Source organism: Psammomys obesus, unplaced genomic scaffold (genome assembly GCF_907164565.1).
Source record: "Psammomys obesus unplaced genomic scaffold, mPsaObe1.curated_primary_1811, whole genome shotgun sequence".
NCBI lineage: Eukaryota > Metazoa > Chordata > Mammalia > Rodentia > Muridae > Psammomys > Psammomys obesus.
The window spans coordinates 13,956,353-13,980,273 of NW_026585689.1; the positions used below are offsets into that span (position 1 = coordinate 13,956,353).

Genomic DNA, 23,921 nt, shown 5'->3' on the forward strand with positions numbered 1-23,921 from the left:
TCAAACCAAATGACAGCCTACAGACTAGGAAAGGATCTTCACCAACCATATATCTGACAGAGGGCTGATATCCAGAATATATAAAGAACTAAAGAAGTTAAAAAGCAGCAAATCAAGCAATCCGCTTAAAAAATGGGGTACAGAGCTAAACAGAGAATTCTCAGTAGAGGAATACAGAATGGCAGAGAAACACTTAAAGAAATGCTCAACGTCCTTAGCCATCAGAGAGATGCAAATCAAAATGACACTGAGATTTCACCTCACATCCACCAGAATGGCTAAGATCAAAAACTCAGTGGCAATACATGCTGGAGAGGTTGTGGAGAAGGTAGAACCCTCCTACTTGCTGGTGGGAATGTAAACTTGTACAACCACTTTGGAAATCAATCTGATGCTATCTCAGATAATTAGGAACAGTGCTTCCTCAAGATTCAGCTATACCACTCCTAGGCATATATCCAAAGGATGCTCAAATAGACAACAAGGACATTTTTTTTCAACCATATTTGTAGCAGCTTTATTTGTAATAGCCAGAAGCTGGAAACAACCCAAATGTCCATCAATGGAGGAATGGATACAGAAATTGTGGTACTTTTACACAATGGAATACTATTCAGCAATTAAAAATGAGGAAATCATGAAATTTGCAGGCAAATGGTGGAACCTAGAAACAATCATCCTGAATGAGGTATCCCCAAATCAGAAAGACACACTTAGTATATACTCACTTATATAGACCTATAAGATAGAATAAACATACTGAAATCTATACACCTAACGAAGATAAACAAGAAAGACGACCCAGGATACGATGATCAATCCTCACTTAGAAAGACAAATGGGATGGATATTGGATGTAGGAGAAAAAAAGTAGCAGTACAGGAGCCTACCACAGAGGGCTTCTGAAAGACTACTTAGCAGTGTATCAAAGCAGATATTAATACTCATAATCAAACCTTCGGCAGAGTGCAGGGAATCATAAAAAAGTGGTGGGGAGTTAATATGATCTGGAGAGAACAGGAGCTCCATAAGGACCAAATATATCTGGGCACACGGGTCTTTCATGAGACTGTTTCTCTGAACAAGGACCATGTATGGATGCAACCTAGAACTCCTGCTCAGATGTAGCTCTTGGTAGCTCAGTATCCAAGTGGGTTACCCTAATAAGGGAAACAGGGACTGTTTCTGACTCAATGGCGGGCTCTTTGACCTCCCCCCCGCCCCCCAGGGAGGGGCAGCCCTGCTAGGCCACAGAGGAGGACTTTGCAGCCAGTCCTGAAGATACCTGATAATCCAGTATCAGATGAAAGGGGAGGAGGTCCTCCCCTATCAGTGGACTTGGAAAGGGGCAGGGAGGAGATGAGGGTGGGAGAGTGGGATTGGGAGGGAAAGAGAGAGTGGGATGCAGCAGTGATACAAAGTTAAAAACTGTAACATATATATATATATATATATATATATATATATATATATATATATATATATATGAAAAAACAGTCCTCACAAGTTGGGGACGGCATAAAAACAAAAACGAAAAAAACAACAAACAAACAAAAACTCAAGTGACAATACATGAGGAGGAGGCTGTGGAGAAATGAGAACCCTCCTCCATTACTGGTAGGAATGTAAACTTGTACAACCACTTTGGAAATCAATCTGGTGCTTTCTCCAACAATTATGAATAGTGCTTCCTCAAGATCCAGCTATACCACTCCTAGGCATATATCCAAAATACGCTCAAGTACACAACAAGGACATTTTTTCAACCATGTTCGTAGCAGCGTTAGTCATAATATCCAGAACCTGGAAACAACCTAGATGTCTCCCAGTAGAGGAATGGATACAGAAATTTTGGTACACTTACACAATGAAATACTATCCAGCAATTAAAAAACAAGGAAATCATGAAATTTAAAGGCAAATGATGGAATCTAGAAAAAATGATCATGAATAAGGTATCGCAGAAGCAGAAAGATACACATGGTATATACTCACTTATAAGTGGATACTAGACATAAAATATAGGATATACCTACAAAAATCTGTACACCTAAAGAAACCAAGCAAGAAGGAGGACCCTGGGTAAGATGATCAATTCTCACTTGGAAAGACAAACAGGATGGACATTGGAAGAAGGTGAAAACAGGAAACAGAACTTGAGCCTACCATAGAGGCTCTCTTGAAGACTCTACCCAGCATTCTATCAAAGCAGATGCTGAGACTCATAACCAAATGTTGGGCAGAGTACAGGGAATCTTATGAAAGAAGAGGGAGATAGGAAGACCTGGAGGGGACAGGAGCTCCACAAGGAAAGCAGCAGACCCAACATATCTGGACACAAGGGTCTTTACTGAGACTGATACTCCAACCAAGAACCATTCATGGATATAACCTCGAAGCCCTTCTCAGATGTAGCCCATGGCAGCTCAGTATCCAAGTGAGTTCCCTAGTAATGGGAACAGGGACTGTCTCTGACATGAAATCAGTGGCTGGCTCTTTGATCACCTCCCCCTGGGGTGGGATGGGGGAGAGCAGCCTTGCCAGGCCACAGAGGAGGATAATGCATCCAGTCTTGATGAGACCTGACAGGCTAGGGTCAGATGGAAGGGGAGGAGGACCTCCCCTATCAGTGGACTTGTAGAGGGGCTTAGGAGGGATGAGGGAGAGAAGGTAGGTTGGGAGGGTGTGAGAAAGGGGGCTACATCTGAGATATTAAATGAATAAACTGTAATTAATATAAATAATAATTTTTTAAAAGCCACCGCGCCCACCACGCCCACCACAGCATGGAGCCCTGTGATGACGGGAGTCACTTCCCGGGTCTGCTCAGCATCATGCTATTAGTATCCTACTGGGATTATCCTTTCTGCCCTCAACGTAATGAACAATGCTTAATAGCCTGGAAAAGGCGCGATTTGTGTCTAAATATATTTACTATTCACAGCGTTCTATGCACTAAGCTAACCCTCACAAGGAATTTAATTTACAAAATCTGCCCACACCACTGTCTCACATTTGAAATACCCAAGGGAAAATTTCAGAAAGCAGTTCACTCACGAACCAAGGATTTTTGTTCCCTGTCATATTTATTGGTAATGAAAAAAAAGATTCAGCAAGTAACCTTGCCTTTACTCTGGCAAGAATTTGAGAATAAGCTTTTAGAGGTACCTGGATCAGTCTTGGCCTCTTTTCCTCACCCAAAAACATAAATTTCTTTATCAAAAATGACTTAGATGATAAACATTGGAGTGAATCTGAAAAACGCTTATAAAAGAAAATGTTTATGAACCACCATGTAGTTGCTGGGAACTGAACTCAGGACCTTTGAAATAACAGCCAGTGCTTTTTAACTTTGAGCCATCTCTCCAGACTGAGACTCATAGCCAAACTTTGACAGAACGCATGGAATTTTATGAAAGAAGGGGGTGATATAAAGACCTGGAGGGGACAGAAGGTCCACAAGGAGAGCAACAGAACCAAAAATAACTAAACCCTAGGAGCCCGGAAGAGAATGATAGCCCAACCAAGAACAATGAATTAATATTTTTATAGTACTATATTTGAAGTATTATACGATATTTTAGCATTCATATTTACCCTACACCCAATGTCCATCCCATTTGTCTTTCTAAGTGAGGATTGATCATCTTACCCCAGGGCCTCTTTGTTGTTTATCTTCTTTAGGTGTATAGATTTCAGCATGTTTATCCTATCTTATAGGTCTATATACAGGACAGGAACCTACCACAAAGGGCCTCTGAAAGACTCTGCCTAGCAGTACTAAGACTCATAAAGCAGATACTAAGACTCATAAGCCAGCCTTCGGCAGAGTGCAGGGAATCATAAGAAAGAAGGGGGAGTTAATATGACCTGGAGAGGACAGGTGCTCCACAAGGACCAAATATATCTGGACACAAGGTTCTTTCACGAGACTGTTTCTCTAACCAAGGACCATGTATGGTAATAACCTAGAACCTCTGCTCAGATGTAGCTCAGGGTAGCTCAGTATCCAAGTGGCTACCCTAGTAAGGGGAAAAGGGACTATTTCTGGCATGAACTCAATGGTGAGCTCTTCGGCCTCCCCCCACCCCCGAAGGGGGAGCAGCCCTACTAGGCCACAGAGGAGAACTTTGAAGCTAGTCCTAAAGACACCTGATAAACCAGGGTCAGATGAAAGGATTTGAAAAGGGTCAGGGAGAAGATGACAGAGGGTGAGTGGTATTGTTAGGGGGTGAGGGAGCGGGATACAGCTGGGATACAGAGTTAACAAAATGTAACTAATATTAATAAAAAGTAAAAATAGAAAAAAAATCATATTTATTTTTAAAGTTTTAAAGTTAAAAAAGTAAATGAATAAACTAGATACTCCTCTTTTGTGGAATGACATCCAAGGTTCACAATCTTTGTTTATATATGTTTTAAACAGTCCATGCTCCATTCTTTAATCTTTCATTCCTTATTGTTGTACCTTATTGGTCTACCATTTTTTCTTTCAATACTTATTTTAACTTACCAGCATCATATTAAAAAAAAAAAACAGATGAATGGATACAGAAAATGTATCCAATGTACACAGTGGACTTTTTTCCACCACAAAGAGGAATAAAAATATGATATTATGATATTCATAGGAAATTGAATACAACTGGAAATTACCATGTTAAGTGAAAATAAACCAAAATAAACCAGATTCAGAAAGACAGTTAAGTCACAATATATTCTAAAGTTTTGGGAAATTCCCAGGAGAGATGCTTATTAACTAGGAAAGCAAACAACCAAGGGGCTTCAGGAAGTCTGTAAAATCATGAGCTACATTAGGCTCCTCTCTCCTCAAATTCATATAAAGGGTAAGGACTGCTGGAGACACATACGCCAATGAGTAGGCTGAAGGAGCTCAGACCAAACGATCTGCCTAGAAAAGAAACTGACCTCAACAGAACTACTTTTCTATGATGTAGTTAACTGTCTCCGGTGTTCATGAGTCATCACCTGTGCTAGGGTGGACTTTATTCTTAGCAGTGGTTTTTAAGCCACCATTGCTTGTTTGGGTACCCATCTTCCAAACTTCCGTAAGTAACCCCAATAATAACACATTGATTGACCGAATTGGACTTTGGTGTTTGTTGGTACTCTTAGTATGGTCTGTCATCATTAATTTATTTGGGTTGAATGGATGCTTGCCAATGTCTCCACAGGAATATTGTCACACAACAATGCCTTTGTGTATTCAGTTTATAAATTGCTTTTACTTTCTGTGTTACAGACAAATGTACTCAGATTTAAATGTTTTCCCCTTTGTGGCAACTCTGCTCTCCAAGGGGCAGAACTGAGCACTTCTATGTGTGCATTAAAATGTACCGAAATCTGAAGAACGTTCTTTGTATTTCACCTGATTTATTTCATGTAATCAACGATAATGCTACAAAAGTGAATTACAGAAATGTATTATAGCTTCTCACATCAAGAATAAATTGAAAAACATAAACTAGAAAATGAGTTGTTGTTAGGGCTTTGGTGCTAAACAACTTACCTATTACTGTGAAAGAAAAATGTACATTTACATTAAGCCCTTTTCTTAGTTGACTCCAATACTTTAAAATAGCATCCATTAGAAATGGAAAAAACTACAAATGGATTATGCTGTCATAATATGGCAGGGAAAAGCAAAACATTGAGTGAGCCGATTCAAACATATTAGTCTTGCTTCGTGGAGACACATAGCATCACCAGATAATTATGAATGTTTTCTTTGAATCTGTAGGTGCTTGTCAGATAATTATTCACCTTTGTAGAAATTGATAATATTGAGTGGGACATTTTTCTACTAGTCCCATTGTAGAGGCCCGGGAGAGATTCACGATAGTAATAAGTTTTTACTGATTCTCCAATGTCAGCAAACTTCCTCCTAATAACTCTTCTATAAAGACACCTTTTCCAGATAACTTAATAAAAGAAACTCTCCTACAATATCTACTAAAGCGATTATGGTTAGGCTCTTCCAGGAAATGTAAATGACATCTTGTACTTGTGGTCTATACTGGTGAAGTTGGTATTCATTACATGCAGGTGACTGTTCTGTAGCATAGGGTCATTTCAATTTTTGAAATTACAATATTGCAATATGCTCTGTAAATATCTAGAGATGCTTTCTATAACAAAGCAAGTAATGAACACAATTCAGCCTGCTAGAAGTAATAAACACTAGTTTTGTTGCTTCTTTTCAGGCTTCTGCAAAATTGTGGCTGCTGCTAGGTTTTGTTTACAGTGAGGCACCTAAACCATCAGCTTTGCTTTTGTGCTTTAGTTTGTGATGTGAACAATCAAGACCCACGAATGACATCTTACAATGAGATTTGGAAAATGAGTATTAGAAACAAAATAAAGAGAAGCCATAGAAAAGGAGGAAGCCACAAGAGCAGAGGGATCTGATTGCAAGCCTCCTGTACCCATCCAGGAAAGGTAGGTCCCGATTAGAGCAGCAGAAAGGAAGGACCCACCTGCAGTACTGAAAGCAGCAGTTGTTCTGCTCAAAATAAGAATGAGGGAATAATGACGCTGAAGTGGCCAATTATTCCAGCAATAATGAAGCCATGCTTCACAGTTAGCTTTAGAGCAACAGTACATTGAAGTTTTTGCTTCCTTCCCAATCACCATCATTGTATATCAGATACAAAGACATGATATTTTTTCTGTGTATCAAGAATGACGTTGTCAGAAACTGTTTTACTCGCAGGGTATTTGATTATGTGTTCAGACAATCGCAGCATATTATCTTTGCTGGTGTGCTGTAGAGGTGTGCACACGTGTGATTTGCATTTGGTTTTTACCTCTCTTAGGAGGCAATGTAAACGATCTCTAAGATCTCTAAATGCGTGAGTCCTGCAGCACCTGTTTAGTTGCTCTAAAGAAGCAGATTCCCGATGATTTAAGAGCATAAGAAAAAGCAAAGCAAAAGCACAGGATCATGGATTTATATTGTTTTTTCTGACTCACCTATGTATTAAATATTTCATATATGTCTCTTCCTTCCTGTTTTAAGTACATTTTAAATCAACACTTATTTTAATATTTCCTTTTATAAACTCAGTGAGTATTGACCTAGGAAAGTCCCAGACAGTTATGCTACTGTAATCTTAACTCTCTTAGAAATGGCCCTAATGGACCATGATCTGACACTGTTGAGTAGTTTCCAGAGATCCCTTTGAGAAGTACAAAGCTTACATTAATGAAGAACCTGAGAAATAAAGTTTAGAATGTATGAAATACATTAAGATATCAAAGAAAACACTTCATATTTCACTGTTTATTGTTACTACCTTTTGACTTTCATTTGATTGAAAATGATTACAATGAATTAATTTAATAATTTATGTCTAAATTGGCAAGGATGTTATTAGTGTACATGATATTAGGGCTATTTCATAGACCTTGATACAGTTAATGTTGGAGGCAGAAAGACAAGATGAGTGTTGACCTTGGATGTTCTTGGTTTGAAGTACAATTAGTGCTCCTGTCTTGAGAGCATAGATAAATGAAGGTCCATCGAGTTAAGGAAAACAGAACAAGAATGGATGAGCGAGTGAAGGTCGAGAGTAATAAAACTGGATCTGGCAAGTTAAGCTTGAACTGATTAGTTTCTCTGTTCATCAAATATTAAAGCCGTTCTGTATGCCAGATACTATTCTGAGAGGCAAGGTTGCAGTCTGCAAAAAGCATTACAGGTCCCATGGCCCTTGTGGTCAAGTGTGATAAAATGACAGTAAATAGTGAAGCAGGTACAAAAATAAAACAAGGGTTTTAAATGATATAGTGTATAAAACACACACGTTGACAGAAGATCAAGTGGACAGGTGCCATTTTTGAAAGACTGGTTAGAAAATAACTAGCCTGAGTGCTCACTGCAAAGTGAAATGTAAACAGCCAAAAGAACCCTAAAAGAGAGAATGCTTTAAGTGGTGGATTTACTGTTACTAGGGAAACAAACTCAGCATCTTTGAAGCCCAGTAAATTTGCAAAGACAGCTATATACAGTCAGAGGAGTGGGCATGTTTTTGTAGGGGGTAAGGTGATCAGATTCCTTAATCTCCAGGCTAGAAGACTTTGGTGCTCATAATGCAAGACCGGAAATATACAAAATTATTGATATATCTACCTACAAATAACACTTGGAACTATGAGAGAGAGAGTAAAAATATACTGAAAAGACAGTTTAGCATTGTGAAGAAAGCCAACATCTAACAGAGGAAAAAGAGAAACCATCAGTGCCATAACATAAAACAGGAGATTAGGAGAACATGGAGAATGCAATCTTTCAGACTAGCCATGCCCTAGTTAAGTTTGTCAACTTGACATAACTTACAGACATCTAAGAGGAAAGAATAACTAGCTTTGGAATCATCTAGAACACCTTGTCCTTTGATCACCTATCTCCATGAGGGATTATTTTGATTATAATTAATTAAGAAAGGTCCAGCCTACTGTGGATGGCACCATTCCCTGTGCAGGTAATCCAGGACTATATAAGAAACATGGACATGGGGGAGAGCCAGAAAACAGCATTACTCGATGGTTTCTTCTTCAAAACGCTGTTTGAGTTCCTGCCTTGAATTTCCTAAAGGATTGAACTGCACATAATAAGTTGAAATAAATCCTTCCTTCCATGAGTGGCTTTTGCTCATGGTGACTGCCATGCAACAGTATGAAAACTAGGACATGTCACACAGAGTTTCAAGAATGAGTGTGCAACAGAATTAAATAAAGTAAATAACAGGACAAAGATGTCTCTAATGCAAATGAAAATGAGGATTTGGTGAATTTTTAATAGTTACTTAAAATGGAGTCTGAAATGGATATTGCAATTTTTCAGACTAGCCATGTCCTAGTTAACTAAAGTGGTAGTAGGCAAATTAAAACCAGTAAAGGTTGATATTATAAATCTAAATGCAATAAAGATATGATTCAAAGTGAATGTTACCACAAACAAACAAGGCTGCTTTTTAAAGGTATTTACATTATTGGAAAGAAAAAATGAGCTGGAAGCATTTTAATGATGAAGTTTGAATATATTGTATCAAAATTATAAAGAGAAAATAAATGAGAGTCAACCATAGCACTTATTATTTTTTTATATTAATCACAGGTTGTTTACTTTGTATCCCAGCCATAGCCCCCACCCACATTCCCTCCCAATCCCACCCTCTCTCCTTTATCTCCTCCCTGCCCCTTTCCAAGTCCACTTCTAGGGAGGTCCTCCTCCCCTTCCATCTGACCCTAGCTTATCAGGTATCTCCAGGACTGGCTGCCATGTCCTCCTCTGTGGCCTAGCAAGCACTTATAAAATTGGGAAAATCACAAGCCTCATTGAACCAAATAAGACTGGTTTCTCTTTGTGTTTGTGGCCTTTGGTAGTTGTCCAATGTTCCAGTGGATGAGACCTAAGCCAAGTACATGTGGGTAACACTGATTGGACATAGTGAGTTTTCCAAAAAGAAGAAAAAGAAAGATAGGAAGGAAAGAAGGAAAGGAGGGAAGGAAGAAAATTCCCAAAGAATGAAATATAATGAAGTTTTAAAAAGAAAACAGTTTAAACTCAGGAAAACATAAAAATGAAACATTATGATCATTATTTCTATGAATTATATAATTATTAATTTAACATTTCAGTACCTATTTATTATCAAAAGGGCAAATTTTCACCTTTAATGGCTCTTTTATGAATCTGAAGAGTTTAAAACTAAAAGGTGACATTCTATTTCTGCCTATCTTAGTAAAAATATGAATATGTTTACTTTTTTAAAATGTATATATACTATACAATTATTAGATAAAAGAAAACAACCATTAAAATTCTTCGATCATTCATTAAAATGGCCTTCACATTTGATTCGAATATACTCTTGTTTAGAGAGAGACAGAGACAGACAGAACACACACACACACATACACTGAGAGAAAGAGAGACAGACAGAGATAGAGACAGAGTGAGACAGACAAAGAGACAAATGTGTAAAATCTCAAAAGGTACCTTTTTAAAAAATCTGATGTCAAGGGAAACCAAGCTTAGGCATGTCAGGTTAAAAACAGTCGATTACAAATTTCTCTGGAGTCTCCCTCAAGTGATGAATTTCACTTCTCTAACAATATGCCTAAAACTGGTTAAATGGGAAAAATGGGAATTTTTATTTATAAGTTTTTAATTTCTTCCAGACAAATTTTAATTAGGGAAATTTGCAGTGCCTCAAAATATGGTTGTAATTTGTGCAGCAAGGATCTGTATACGCTCTCAGAAAAAAAAAAAAAAAACATGTCATACTCTTAGCAATTGTTTAAAGAGGAACTCAGATGAGAAGATGTTTTCCCTTTTATTCAGGACACCTTTATAGGCACAAGATTTTGCACATTTACTTTTACATTTAAAAATTTAAAAATACATGCAACAAGATGATTGGAAACAGAATTTCCAAATACAAAATGTGTAGACTTACTAGTACATGCCATGGAAGGTGGGTCTTTTTCTGCCCGGAAGTAACCCTTTTCACACCGGCAGACCGAGGTCGCTTCAATGTAGGTTGAGCTATGAGGAGGGCATTTGGAACATTTTGTGTTCCCAGCAAATGCTTTATAGAATCCTGGTCTGCAAGCTGTGTAAACAGGAAAAACAATTTTTTTTTAAGTTACTATCACTAGAGTTCTTCTTTTCTGTATATGTCTTAAGTCAAACATACTTTGCATCTCAGAATTCAATTTCACAAGTGCACAACAAAGTCAATATAAATGTTAATATTGATAAATGAAATTAACTATTCAATCATCTAATCATTAGAACAATTATAATTTAGAAAATTAGCTAAGATAATTTGGAAAGTACACACATTCATGCAAATGTGTATGCAATCATTTTCACATTCATATACAATACTGGATTTTGTATGTGTGAGGATACCCATACTTGGCCATAAAAGAGAGGGGTTTGTATATTTTTAGGAGATAGCATTAAATAACATTATGTCACACTGTTCAGAATGTATCACAGTTCATGTATATCTCTGTCTTTGACTATTTTAGGACTTATATATTTTGGCTCAGGTAGATCCTTAACAGTTATGCTAGTGGTTAAATATTCTATTGTTTATGATAGAACTCTATTGCTTTTGGAGATTTAGCTTCATGATACTTTATTGTTCTCCTCCTGCCTGGTGCTGTTTCTGAGCGAGCAGCCCACCGAGTCAGGAGGAGCACAAGTCTAGCAAGCACTGTACAGGGATCACACACCCTTGGAACTGGCCGGGAACTAGTTCAACTTTAATTCCTGAGAACAAAGGTTATATACCTCTTGGGGGATGGGAGGGCTCCAAGGTTAGGTGTACCTAATTGGTTGGACCTAGACACTTCAAGGATGCTTGATTTGCATTATACAGCGTGCTCCTATCATGTGAATGGAAACACAGCACCTAATTATCATTAGGGAGGGGAGAGCTAGTACGGAGTTGTGTTAAAGGCCATATATCAAATGTGGTTAGGGGATTCTGTGTTTAAAGACACTCTCCAGATGAAGTCAGGCAAGAGAGCAAGAGGCTCTGCTGGAAAAAGGGAGTTCTGCACTTTAGCGCTGAGCTCAGAATGCCTACTAGGACTAGGAGAACTGCAACCTCAAACAGCAGGGTTCCTCCAACAATACTTTTCGGGGAATAATTTGAGTATTTCACCGTAAGTAAATTATGAATTCCACATGGCAAACTTACAATTAAGGAATTAGCATTCAGGTAAGTAGGCCTGCTAGAGCAGGTCTTTAATCACAGCTACTCAGGAGGTTACAGCAAGAGGACTGACAATGTAAGGCCTACCTAGATGACAGAAGAAATTCAAGGCCAAGCTGGGAAACTTAGAACACATGTCTTAAAGAAAAAAAAAAAAAGGTAGATTGTAATTCAGTGTCAACAGTGTGCATGCTGGCCTGGCATGTGTGAGACCTTACATCTAGTCCTCAGGAATACAAACACACACACACACACACACACACACACACACACACACACACACTCATCCCAGTTGTCAGTATTACTCTCAACAGGAATCACATACCAACAATAGTCTCTTCTTTGACCTACTAACACATTAGTGTTATACAGGTATCCAATTAAAGGAACTTGACAGTGTATGAATAAATATAATTAATTTGTGGATATTTTCATAACTAAAATATTCTTTAATAAGAATGTGATTTCTAAACTTGATCTGTAGCATTGTTAAAAAAAACTCTGGCGATACTCATTAACTCAAGTATTTAATTAATTATACAATTTAAAATACTTTAGTGCAGAATAAATTTTTTCATTCTTTTTATTATTATTTACAATTTATTCACCTTGAATAAATTTTTAATAATTTTAACATTTTTTCTTAAAGTTGATCTTATTAAATATTTAAAATCTAAGGAAAAGTTAATTTATGTATAAATGAATATATAATTGGTGTTTGCATCTTGAGTATCCACACCTTATTTTAAATACTATTTTAGAGGACATAGAAGTATTTTTTTAATAATATTTATTATCCGTTTAAATTTTATAAAACAAGGGTTAGTGTATAAACATAGCCTGCTTTTAACTTTACTTGTGTCTGGTAAGGCATTATTATCTGTTATTTATTTTCTTTGATAACTAAAATTTACACAACACTGCCTCTTTCTAGGTGTTTGACTAATGTGCCACTCTCTTTCTAAGGTGCCTACAAAAAGCTGTTCCCACCAAAGTGTCTTTTCCAACCAATATCCCTCAGTGTGACACCCTTGTGCTCATTGTTGTTTTGTGGCTGGGCTTCTTTAAGAGTCCCACAAGGAGAGCAACAGAACCAGAAATTTGAACACAGGGGTCTTCCCAGAGACTCATATTTCAACCATGTACCAGGCATGGAGATAACCTAGAACCCCTGCACTGATGTAGCCCATGGCAGTTTAGTATCCAATGGGTTACATAGTAATGGGAAGAGGGACTGCCTCTGACATAATCTGATTGGCCTGCTCTTTGATCACCTCCCCCTAAGCGGGGAGCAGCCTTACCAGGCCACAGAAGATGACAATGCAGCCACTCCTGATGAGATCTGATAGACTAAGATCAGAAGGAAGGAGAGGAGAATCTCCCTTATCAGTGGACTTGAGGAGGGTCATAGGTGAAGAAGGGGGTAGAAGGGTGGGATTGGGAGGGGTTCCCACCCTCCTTCCCTCCTTATGGGGGGGATACAAAGTGAATAAAGTGTAATTAATAATAAAAAAGAAGAGAAAAAATTAAAATAAAATAGAAATGTGTGAAAAAAATATTCTTATGGAAAAAAAAAAAGAGTTCTCTCATTAAGGGCTCTCTGGATCCCTCTCCTAAACCATAATCCCTGCTTTACGTTGCCACAGAATTCTACACTGCTTTCTCCTTACTTTCCTTTGCCTATAAATGATTTAACAACATATGACATTCGACACATTTGGTTTTTAAAACCATCTCACACTAGATTGTCTGCTTTTTCAAGCAGAGATTTCTGCCTGTTTCCTCTGTTAAAGTTCATCTCCTGGGCCTGAAAGACTAGTAAGCATGATTAGGTCTCCAAAGAGTATTTGGTACATACATGAATGACTTGTTGAGTGATTTATTTAATTTCTACGAAATCCCCATCTTTTGTTTGCTTGTTTGTTTGCTGTCTCCTGTTAGTATTTCTCTGGGAAGACAAATCTTTTCTCTTTATTATAAAACCATTGTACTAACTCCTACTTGATTTTCTGGTCTCATGGATCTAGTTCCCAATACATCTACTGTTATTTCAACATATTTCCTATGGTAAGCATTTATTTCATGCCTGTAGGTCTCACAAGAGCAGGTCAGCATAATGTATGTTAACAATAGGTGCTTATATACACAGTCAAGGGAAATATAATTATACCATGAGATACTGCTGTCCTAATTAATTTTCTGTAGAAAGCCATGCATATCCACATGACCATAGTACATGATATGGTCACTGCATTACTTATCTTACCATAAATTTAAAGTGCTTTATTTTTCCTTTTTGAAATACTACATGATAAGTAAGGGATTGACGTGCTAATTTAAGATATATATGTGGCCAAAAAATGATTATGTTCCAATAGCAAAATGAACTGTTTAGGGGAGAGGGGAAACACAGGAGTAAAACAGGTCTTAGATCTATCTCAGTTGGTAGAGTGCTTCCTAGCACACATGAAGTTCTGGGTTCCATATTCAGCAGCATATAAGCTAGCTATGATGCCATCCTGTGCCTGTAATCTCAGTGCCCGGGACATGGGGACACGAGGATCAGAAGTACAAGATTATGTTTAGTGATACAGAAAGGCTAGGCTAGGATACGTGAGACTTGTCTCAAAATAAAAAATAAAATAAGATAAAAAAACAAGATAAGATAATAAAACATAACAAAAATAGATAATAGAATAAAAATTTCCATTTTCAATTATTGCTCACATATATTTTGATTATCTGTTTATCTCACTATATGTTTATTTTCCTGCATAACATTTAATGTCTTTTCTAAATTATTTACACACAGGCGTATGTACGTGTGTATACAAATAATTCAAGTATTAGAGATAATAGAAACATGCTATTCTAAGCACTTAGCTGTCCTTGCATAGCATACACTGATGTTACATTGACTACATACCTTCAGATTCTGTCATAAATTATTCAAACAATGTCATCACATCTGTCAACTTAAGGTTCAGTGAATGTCACAAGGCAGAGATGAGCATGACCTTGATGATACCTATTGTTATTAGTATAATAAAGTATTTATTGAGTTTTCATGAAAATTTTTAAAATATTGAATGACATAATGAATCACGAATTCACTAGTACCTGCTATAGGATTGCTATAATTGCATAAATAGAAGGAATGGTCTATATCTATTCAGTGAGTTATTTAAGCTTTGTTTGTAGCTCTGCTTGGCATGAAATATCAGCATCCATACCTTGAGAACTCTATATCTGTTTTCATATAAATGTTTTCTTTTTTTCTTTTTGCTTTTCCTATCTCATCCTGTTTTTCTATTTATAAGATACACATTTTTTGCTTCCAATGAACAAAACAGCTTGATGATTGCCTACAGCACAGGTACAGATATCTTCCAGCATATGTCAACACAATATGAAATATTGTCGGAGAGTTAACATTTTCTGATGTGGTTATTTCTGTTCTTTGCTTCTCTTTTACGGAAGAAGTTATTTAGATATGAACCTACAGTTTAAATCCTCGTTGCATTCAATTATTGTACCCACTATAGCTTCCATTCAGTCATACAGATCTGTTTTTTAAATCTATGTCTTGACCGGATGCATTAATCTCAGGCATGCCTGCCTCTGCTTTCTGCCAGCGCAGATTTTCTCCCAAGTTACTGCAATTGCATTTCTAAAACCTGGTGTGATGTAGTGTTGTGCTTTGTACAGCAGAAAACCGAAAACGATTGCTGTGTGCCCATGTCTGACCTTTTGTCTGATTTGGCACAGGCAGAAGTGAAGAGGGATAATATGTGATACACTTGACTTAGGCTCTTTGTGTACAGAACCTGAAGTATTATTCTTTGTGGCAAAGTTCAGCAATGCATGGCCTCTTAAATACTGACTAGCGTTTATATTCTTCCCTAGTTGGTTAAACATCTACACAGTGCTGGCTTTCACTGAAGCAAAGGTTTTAGAGTTCTTGTCATTTCTTACATATGCCACATTGCTTTACAGCTTTACTGAAGTATAACCACCATACAAAGGCTATGCAAATAGTCTGCATTTAGTAAAATACAGCTGAAAACTAAAACAGCTGTTTTAGTAGATATAAAATATTAATTCTAATTTTCCTACCCTTTATTTTTAATATGTGTTTTTAAAGTTTGTTTTCTGTTGGTAGCACATTTTTTTTTGTCTTGGATCTGTTGATTTATTCACTTGCTGCCTACAGATTAGGAAAATATCTTCACCAACCCTATATCTGACAGAGGGCTCATATCCAGTATATATAAAGACCTCAAAAAGTTAGACAGCAACAAATCAATTAATCCAATTAAAAAATGGGGTACTGAGCTAAACAGAGAATTCTCAATAAAGGAATATGGAATGGTAGAGAAACACTTAAACAAATGCTCAACATCCTTCATCATCATGGAAATGCAAATCAAAATGACCCTGAGATTTCACCTTACACCCATCAGAATGGCTAAGAGCAGTGGATGTTTTTCCAGAGGACCTGTGTTTAATTTCCGGCACCTATCTGGTGTTTCTCAACCCTTAGGAACTCCAGTCCCTGAAGACCTAATGCACTTTCTGGTATCTACAAGTATCATGCACACACATGATAAAAAGACTATTGATGCAGGAGAGATACCTATAGGTATAAAAATAAATAATAATTTTGTATCCGGCCACTTTGCTGAAGGTGTTTATCAGCTGTAGGAGTTCCCTGGTGGAGTTTTTGGGTCTCTCAGGTCTATCATATCATCCAATTTGTATCCCCTTGATCTCCTTCAACTGTCTTATTGCTCTAGCAAGGACTTCCATCATAACTATGTTGAAGAGATATGGAGAGAATGGGCAGCCTTGTCTTGTCCCTGATTTCAGTGGGATTGCTGTAATTTTCTCTTCGTTCAGTTTGATGTTGGCTATAGGCTTGCTGTATATCACCTTTACTATGTTTAGATATGTGCCTTGTATCCCTGATCTCTCCAATACTTTAAACATGAATGGATGTTGGATTTTGTCAAATGCTTTTTCAGCATCTAGGGAGATTATCATGTGCTTTTTTTCTTTCAATTTGTTAATATGGTGGATCACATTGATGGATTTCCGTATGTTGAACCACCCCTGCATACCTGGGATGAAGCCTACTTGGTCATGGTGGATGATATCTTTGATGTGTGGGGCATGCGTGAAGAAGGGGGAGCGAGGGTGGAACTGGGAGGGAAGGAGGGAGGGGCTTATGGGGGGATACAAAGTGAATAAAGTGTAATTAATAAAATAAAATTAAAAAAAAAGAAAAAAAGAAAACTTACGGCAGCAAACAAGGAAAATGTTTTAGGCATTTTCTAACAGGGCCATTAGATATTGGTTGGAATATCTAGCATTAGCATTTCTCTCTCTGATAGGGGTTTGAATGAGAAGCGGCCCCCACATCTCAGGCATTCAAACAATTGGTCCCGAGTTAGTGGTGCAAAAAAAATAATAATAATAAATTAAATGCTTAAAATTTCACTGTTTTCAGAAAAATAAAGTCAAGAAGTTGCAGTACACAGCGCTCAATCACATACAGACAAACACACACGCAAAAGTGATACCTCTGGCAATGGGGAAAAAGAAACAAGAAATGAACAATCTGCTCTATGCACATTTTATTTTAAAAGTAAATGAGCATGGCTATAAGCATTAATATCAATGGCTTTTAGGAGAATTATAAGACAAAAGGCCAGTAGAAATATGAGATGGCATATCAGTCTGTAAATGCTAATATTATATATTCTTAAAAATATTAGCCTAACCTTCTGCCAGGACCCTTATAAAGGTCAGAGAAACTCACACACACGCACACACAAAGACATGCATGCTCATGCACAATTATGATGTTATGGGCTAGGGTAATTGCTCCGAGGTCAGTGTACTTGTATAAACACGATAACCTGAGGTTATCTCCCAGAGCCCAGTAAACCCAACATAGTATCACACCTGTAATCCTAAACTATGACAAGATGAGGGGAGGAGAAAAGAAAATCCCCACGGATCCTGTGGACAGTTAGTCAGCTAGCTTGGCACATATGTCAGTGAAAGAGGTGGAAGGTTAGTAACATGTGAGATACAATTAAATATTAACAGAGAATTTTCCTCTCCCTTTCACTGCATACCCCCACTACACTCATCTGAATAAACTCGATATGTGGTCAAGTACACCAGGCCACAGACAGATATTTAACACAACCCTGTTAATTCTCTGTGGGAGCAGAAATAAGCATCCCTGAGACTGAGAATGTGAAAATCCCCCTGCCTCTGCAAGATTAGCATTAGCATTTCTCTCTCTGCTTCTCCTTCCTGCTTTCTTTGGATGCACTTTGACCTGCTACCCTGACTTCCACACCATGATAGACTTGCACTTGAACTCTGAGTCACAGTTATTTCTTCCTGTTTTAAGTTGCCTTTATCAGTTTATTTTTTCTTTTTCATAACCACAAGTAAAGAAAGTAAGATATTCTGTTCTCCTCCTTCTTTGCCAGAGCTGAGCATCAGGTGGTAGAGATAAAGAGCAGAGTGGATTTTTACATCTTCAGCCTTCTAGGTGCAGGATTGTAAGAATGAAAGACTTGATTCTGGAATATTCTTAAGAGAGCACTGAGTAGGAGGGTCCAAGAAAAGCAAGGCTAGTATTTCTTTTATTGACCTCTGCGTTTAACTTCATATATATGTATATATACACACATATATATGGATCTGATTTTTCTTAACATAAAGAAAAACAACAAAAAAATTAAAGTAAATAGACTCAATACCTAAGGCATTGATGAAGTTTTAAAATTTGTTAGATTAAAAAAAGAATATCAAGAATAGAGAGAATCTATATATTGACTTTTCCCCTTAATACTATTTTGATTTAATACTTTACAAGACAAAGCAGGTATAGAAACATATTGACCTGTTCAGATAAGTTGCCACTAATAAGACAAATGGTGGGACCTGGAAAGGATCATCCTGAGTGAGCTGTCCCAGAAGCAGAAAGACACACACGGTATATACTCACTCATATAGACATATAACATAGGATAAACTCACTAAAATCTGTCTATCTAAAGAAACTAATCAAGAGAGAGGACCCTGACTAAAACGCTCAATCCCCATCCCGAAAGGCAAAGAGAATGGACATCAGAAGAAGAAAACAGGAAACAACCTAGGAACCTGTCCCAGAGGGCTCTGAAAGGCTCTGCCCTGCAGACTATCAAAGCAGACGCTGAGACTTCTGGCCAACTGTTGGGCAGAGTGCATGGAATCTTATGTAATAAGTAGGAAATAGTAAGATCTGGAGAAGACAGGAATTCTACAAGGAGAGCAAGAGAATCAGAAAATTTGAACACAGGGACCTTCCACGAGACTCATACTCCAACCAAGGACTATTCATGGAGATAACCTAGAACCCCTGCACAGATGTAGCCCATGGCAATTCAGTGTCCAAGTGGGTTACATAGTAATGGGAAGAGGGACTGCCTCTGACATAATCTGATAGGCCTGCTATTTGATCACCTTCCGCTGAGGGTAAGAGCAGCCTTACCAGGCCACAGAAAATGACAATGCAGCCACTCCTGATGTGATCTGAGAGACTAAGATCAGAAGGAAGGAGAGGAGGATCTCCCCTATCAGTGGACTTGGGGAGGGGCATTCGTGAAGAAGGGGGAGAGAGGGTGGGATTGGGAGGGATCGGGAGGGAGGGGCTTATGGGGGGATACAAAGTGAATAAAGTGTAATTAATAAAATAAAATAAAATTTAAAAAAGACATTGTATACAACATGTTTGGTTTTTCTAATAGAAATTAACTACAAAAAAATAATAACGAATTTAGTCTTTATATGCATGGCCTTGAGTTTTGTTTCTTTATTTTACAGTTGTTTTCATTTCCAACAAAATTTTCTTTAAATGCATGTTTTCTCATTTGTAAAAACAAATACTATGGTCAAAAGATCATTATCTTCTCTAAATTCCCATATGGAAGCCTAAATACCCAGTGTGGTACTATTTAAGGAAGGAGGTTGCAGATGGAGTCATGAGGATGGTGTCTTCACTGATGGCATCAGGGCCCTCAGGAGCAATGGGACCAGAGCTGCCTCTTACAAGAGGAGAGAACAAGAAGATAACCATGTGCAGACTTTTAAGAGAGCTCAGACCAGAGACCATATCTTCTAGCACCTCATACTATTACTTCTCAGCCTCTAGAGCTCTGAGAATACTATTTTTTGTTTTTTATTTAAGTCATCCAATCTAGGAATCTATGGCATTTTGATATTGTAGAATAGAACAAGAATAAAGAAAGATGATGGTTAGCACCTATCTCAGGAGTGACTGTAAAGAGTTTTTAAAATGTGGTTTGAAAATTAATTGATCATATTAAGTCTTACAAGTAATGTGTTTTCTAAAACTGGCCTCAGTAATAGTTTTCAAACCCCACTCTTGTGGAAAATCTTCATAAGGATTTTTAGATGAACCTTTCAAATGTGGTGTGTTGATGACCACTGTAGAAGTGATTTTATGTCACTGCCTAGGCAGGTCATAAAAGTGGATAGTGAGTGCGCTTGATTTCTTGAGTGCATTTAAAATTAGAATGGGGGCAAGCCCCTGGGCAGAGTACAAGACACAAGTGGGTGTAGGCTCCAACTGAGCTTCCAGACCTATTTTCTAGTCAGGCATATAGTATTTGGAGTGTGAACTCTTCAGCCGTGCGTCGAGAACCAAAGGTTCTTTATGAAAGATACTTTATGAAAGATAACCAAAGATACTTTATGAAACAGGGACCAGCCATTTTGCTTCACATTGCCAAAATTGCTGTTTCATGAGCAAAAGCAAAGAGTTAGTGTTATTTTATGCTGTTAGGTTAGGGGTAGATTTCTAAGAAGTATCTGATAAACATACTCAAAGCCATATGGTAAGAGAGTTCAATGTTCAAGGCCTAACGTTATCTCAATACATGATCTGAATTTTAATGCTAAGACACCTCAGTGGTTTAATGTGTGTGGAAAAGTTTATATATTTTTTTTCAGGAGAAGGACTTACTTAACTCTAATTTCTAAAGGACAAATAATGATGATATTTAAGCTATAAATAAGTTTTATAATAAATATATTTTATGAATTTAATGAACAGGCAATGTCTTCTCTGTGAGTATTCTCTTAGCCATAAATTTTGGCATAAAACAAAAATACTATACATTTATTCAGAATAATAAAAATGTAACTGTATTTTGAAATTGTAATTAAATTATCTTGTGTACCATCTTATTTTCAAGCAAGACATTTTATCTATGAATTTGAAATTGGAGAACAGATTCATCATGAAATCAACTGCATGAATGGTATGATGGTATATACCACTGCTCTGATCATGATATTTTCTGCCACTTTAGTGAAGCTTGGCTCTATACCTTTTGCTGATTTAACAGCAGAGCAGACTCTGTTTTTCAATCTGACATGAATTTTTAGACATTTACATCAAGAAAAGTGCCAAGAGTTACTATAAATATTAGTTAATTTTGCACTCCAACTTTTACCACGGAGAATTTTAGATGAGGCTATTAAGCATATTGATAATCAATATAATAACCACACTTTATTATTCTCCTAGTTCTCAAGGCTAATATTTTACATACACAATTCTATTTAACTTTTAAGAGCTCCATTGATATATTGTGATCTTCATTTAGTAAATAAGGAGATGAAGGCCTTAACAGATATTCAAGTTCACAGAGATTATGGATGAGTAAGTCACAGAGTTATAAGGAGTATCCTATGAACAAGATTGCTGTTAACATATTAAAAAATCTTAGAGAAACCTTGGACTACATCCCACTGGAACATTTTACAAACATGAACTTAAAATGATCTACCACAGAATCTTCCATCCAGTTCAAGTATAGCATGTGTATTGATCTAGCATGGTTTGGCTATGCGAGAGTCTCAGATCACAAGGGCAATTCAAGGGTAAAATGCTATGTGCTGCGAATTGGAATATCCAGGGTCTTGCCGGCAGCAGCTTCCTGTGGCTGTGTAATAAGCAGAAAGCTAGGATGTGCTGACCCTGCAGATGTGTTCCTTCTGATCATAACATGTTCTCTCTATGTGGCTCCCATGCTCCGCCTCACAGAGCCTTTCCTTACATAAACACTGTAGACTTCAACCTGAAGATCTCAGTGACTATGTGCTCCTCAGACCAATCACTTGTAAGCTGGTGCTTGGAAATTTCAATTTTCATCGTAAGTTTATTCTATAGCGTTAGAGACATCACTATAATAAGTGCTATATTTGGGAAAATGGCAAATACAGACTTAGTTGTGTTTATTTTTTTTTCATAGAGCTCTCAGTCGTTATTACAATTAGAAGAAATACATATATGAAACTTTGTGTAGATATTTTTATACCTGTCTATACATAAATAAATATGCTAATCATGATATAGGAGAGCTTAGCAGGCATCTTTTTTGTAACTCCTAAATCACTGATTAAGTCATTTTATATACTGGCATACTTAGTGTCTTTAAATTGGGACGTTCTCTTGTAGGTGTTGTAAATAAGTTATTGGGCCAAAGGGAATGTGCTAATAAATTCGGTTGTCTCTTCTTTCTTCCAACTGCACACTGCAAATGCTTTTATTATTCAGATACTACTATTTTTTTAAGAAAAAAAAATCAGCAGTTTTAAAAGTACATTTTGAGATAGAGTCTCACCATGTTTCCATTGTAGGCCTGCAATTTCTGACAGTCCTCCAGTCTCTGCCTCCTAAATGTTGAAATTACATCTTATCATGTCTGTTTATTTGAGTAATTTTTTCAGGGAGTTGGGTCCATTTTCGCATCAACTTGTGGGCATTATTCTAACTGCCAATTTTTATTGATATAAAAGGGTACCATGTTGCTAGATTCAAACTCAATCTATAACTGAAGATGGTTCTGCCTCCTGATTCTCCTGTCTCTACCTCCCACATGCTGTGAATACAAGATCGTCCCATCATGTCTGGATGAGAAAAAAATTCTGTCACTTTTGCTAAATTACACTCTTTTGTGACATCTGTAAAGGAAAATGACATTTGCAAAAAATGACATGAAATTAACATAACAGTTGCTATACCAATTAGCAAAAGCCCTTGCATCTAAAACTCAACTCTTAAAGGTATTTGTAATATATGCTTTCATATTGGAAATGGCAATTTTGAAACATTGGTCTCAAATGACACTGATGAATATATTCACCTCCCAGTTTTGACTCTACATTTCTATACGGATGTATATGTAAGTTTTCTCTTATAAACCTTTTAGAATTGGATAATTGTTATAATAATCATACTTTCCAAGAACTATTTAATGACTATAAAATTTTAAATATATTTTTATTATTCTAAAATGGAATAACCTTGTAAATGTGTAATTAATCATAGTTATTATTCACTCATCAAGAATGTGAGAGAGCTTGTATGAGACATTCTCTAGTGAAAAAAAAAGAAGTATAAACTTGAAGTTAAATGATTGTACTAGACTACAGGTAGCTCATGAATATTGAGAAAATGAGTGCCTTAGTTTGAAAAAAAACACATTAATATGAAGTAAAGTTGTTCAAATTGGCTTTTAAGCCTGGATTTGTAGCCTTTTGCTGAATGTTTTAATGTAAAGCAAGACTGAGCAGAATGAGTAAAACGTGTTAAAATGGAAATGAGTGCAGATTTCCTGATACAGAGAGAAAGTCAGTTTTGATAAAATAAAAAGCAATCAGTAGAAACAAAGAGATATGTGAAATAATTAATAAGAATATGGTTTACATAATCACATTACACTATATATACATATATCTGTATATATCTAATTTACACATTATATGTAATTTTAGGTAGATAAAAATGATGATACTTCCTGACTTTCCTAAATATCCTTGCAGTTATATTTTCTCCTTTCTACCTATTTTTCTAAATTGTCTTCTGTCCCCAATTAAAGTTTGATCCCTTTTATGCCTTTTTCTCCTTCAAATCAAGTGTATCCTATTATCATCACTAGATCTCCTCCCCCCTCACCTACATAGAACCTTCCTACTTTTCTGAAGGTTTCTCCAGTTGCTCCAGATTATATACTAACCTGCATGTGAGGTAACATGCTCAAGCCACACACGAGAGATAACATGCAATTTATC

At 36.9% G+C, this 23,921-nt stretch overlaps 1 protein-coding gene across 2 annotated transcripts in view; it reads right to left on the minus strand.

The window, feature by feature from the left end:
- Positions 1–23,921, minus strand: part of Epha6 (EPH receptor A6) — a 979,971-nt gene that overhangs the window by 570,656 nt on the left and 385,394 nt on the right. For both annotated transcript variants that reach the window (XM_055594395.1, XM_055594413.1), the window contains exon 4: positions 10,485–10,640. In XM_055594395.1, coding sequence (XP_055450370.1) covers positions 10,485–10,640 — 156 coding nt within the window. The remainder of the gene's footprint in view (positions 1–10,484; positions 10,641–23,921) is intronic.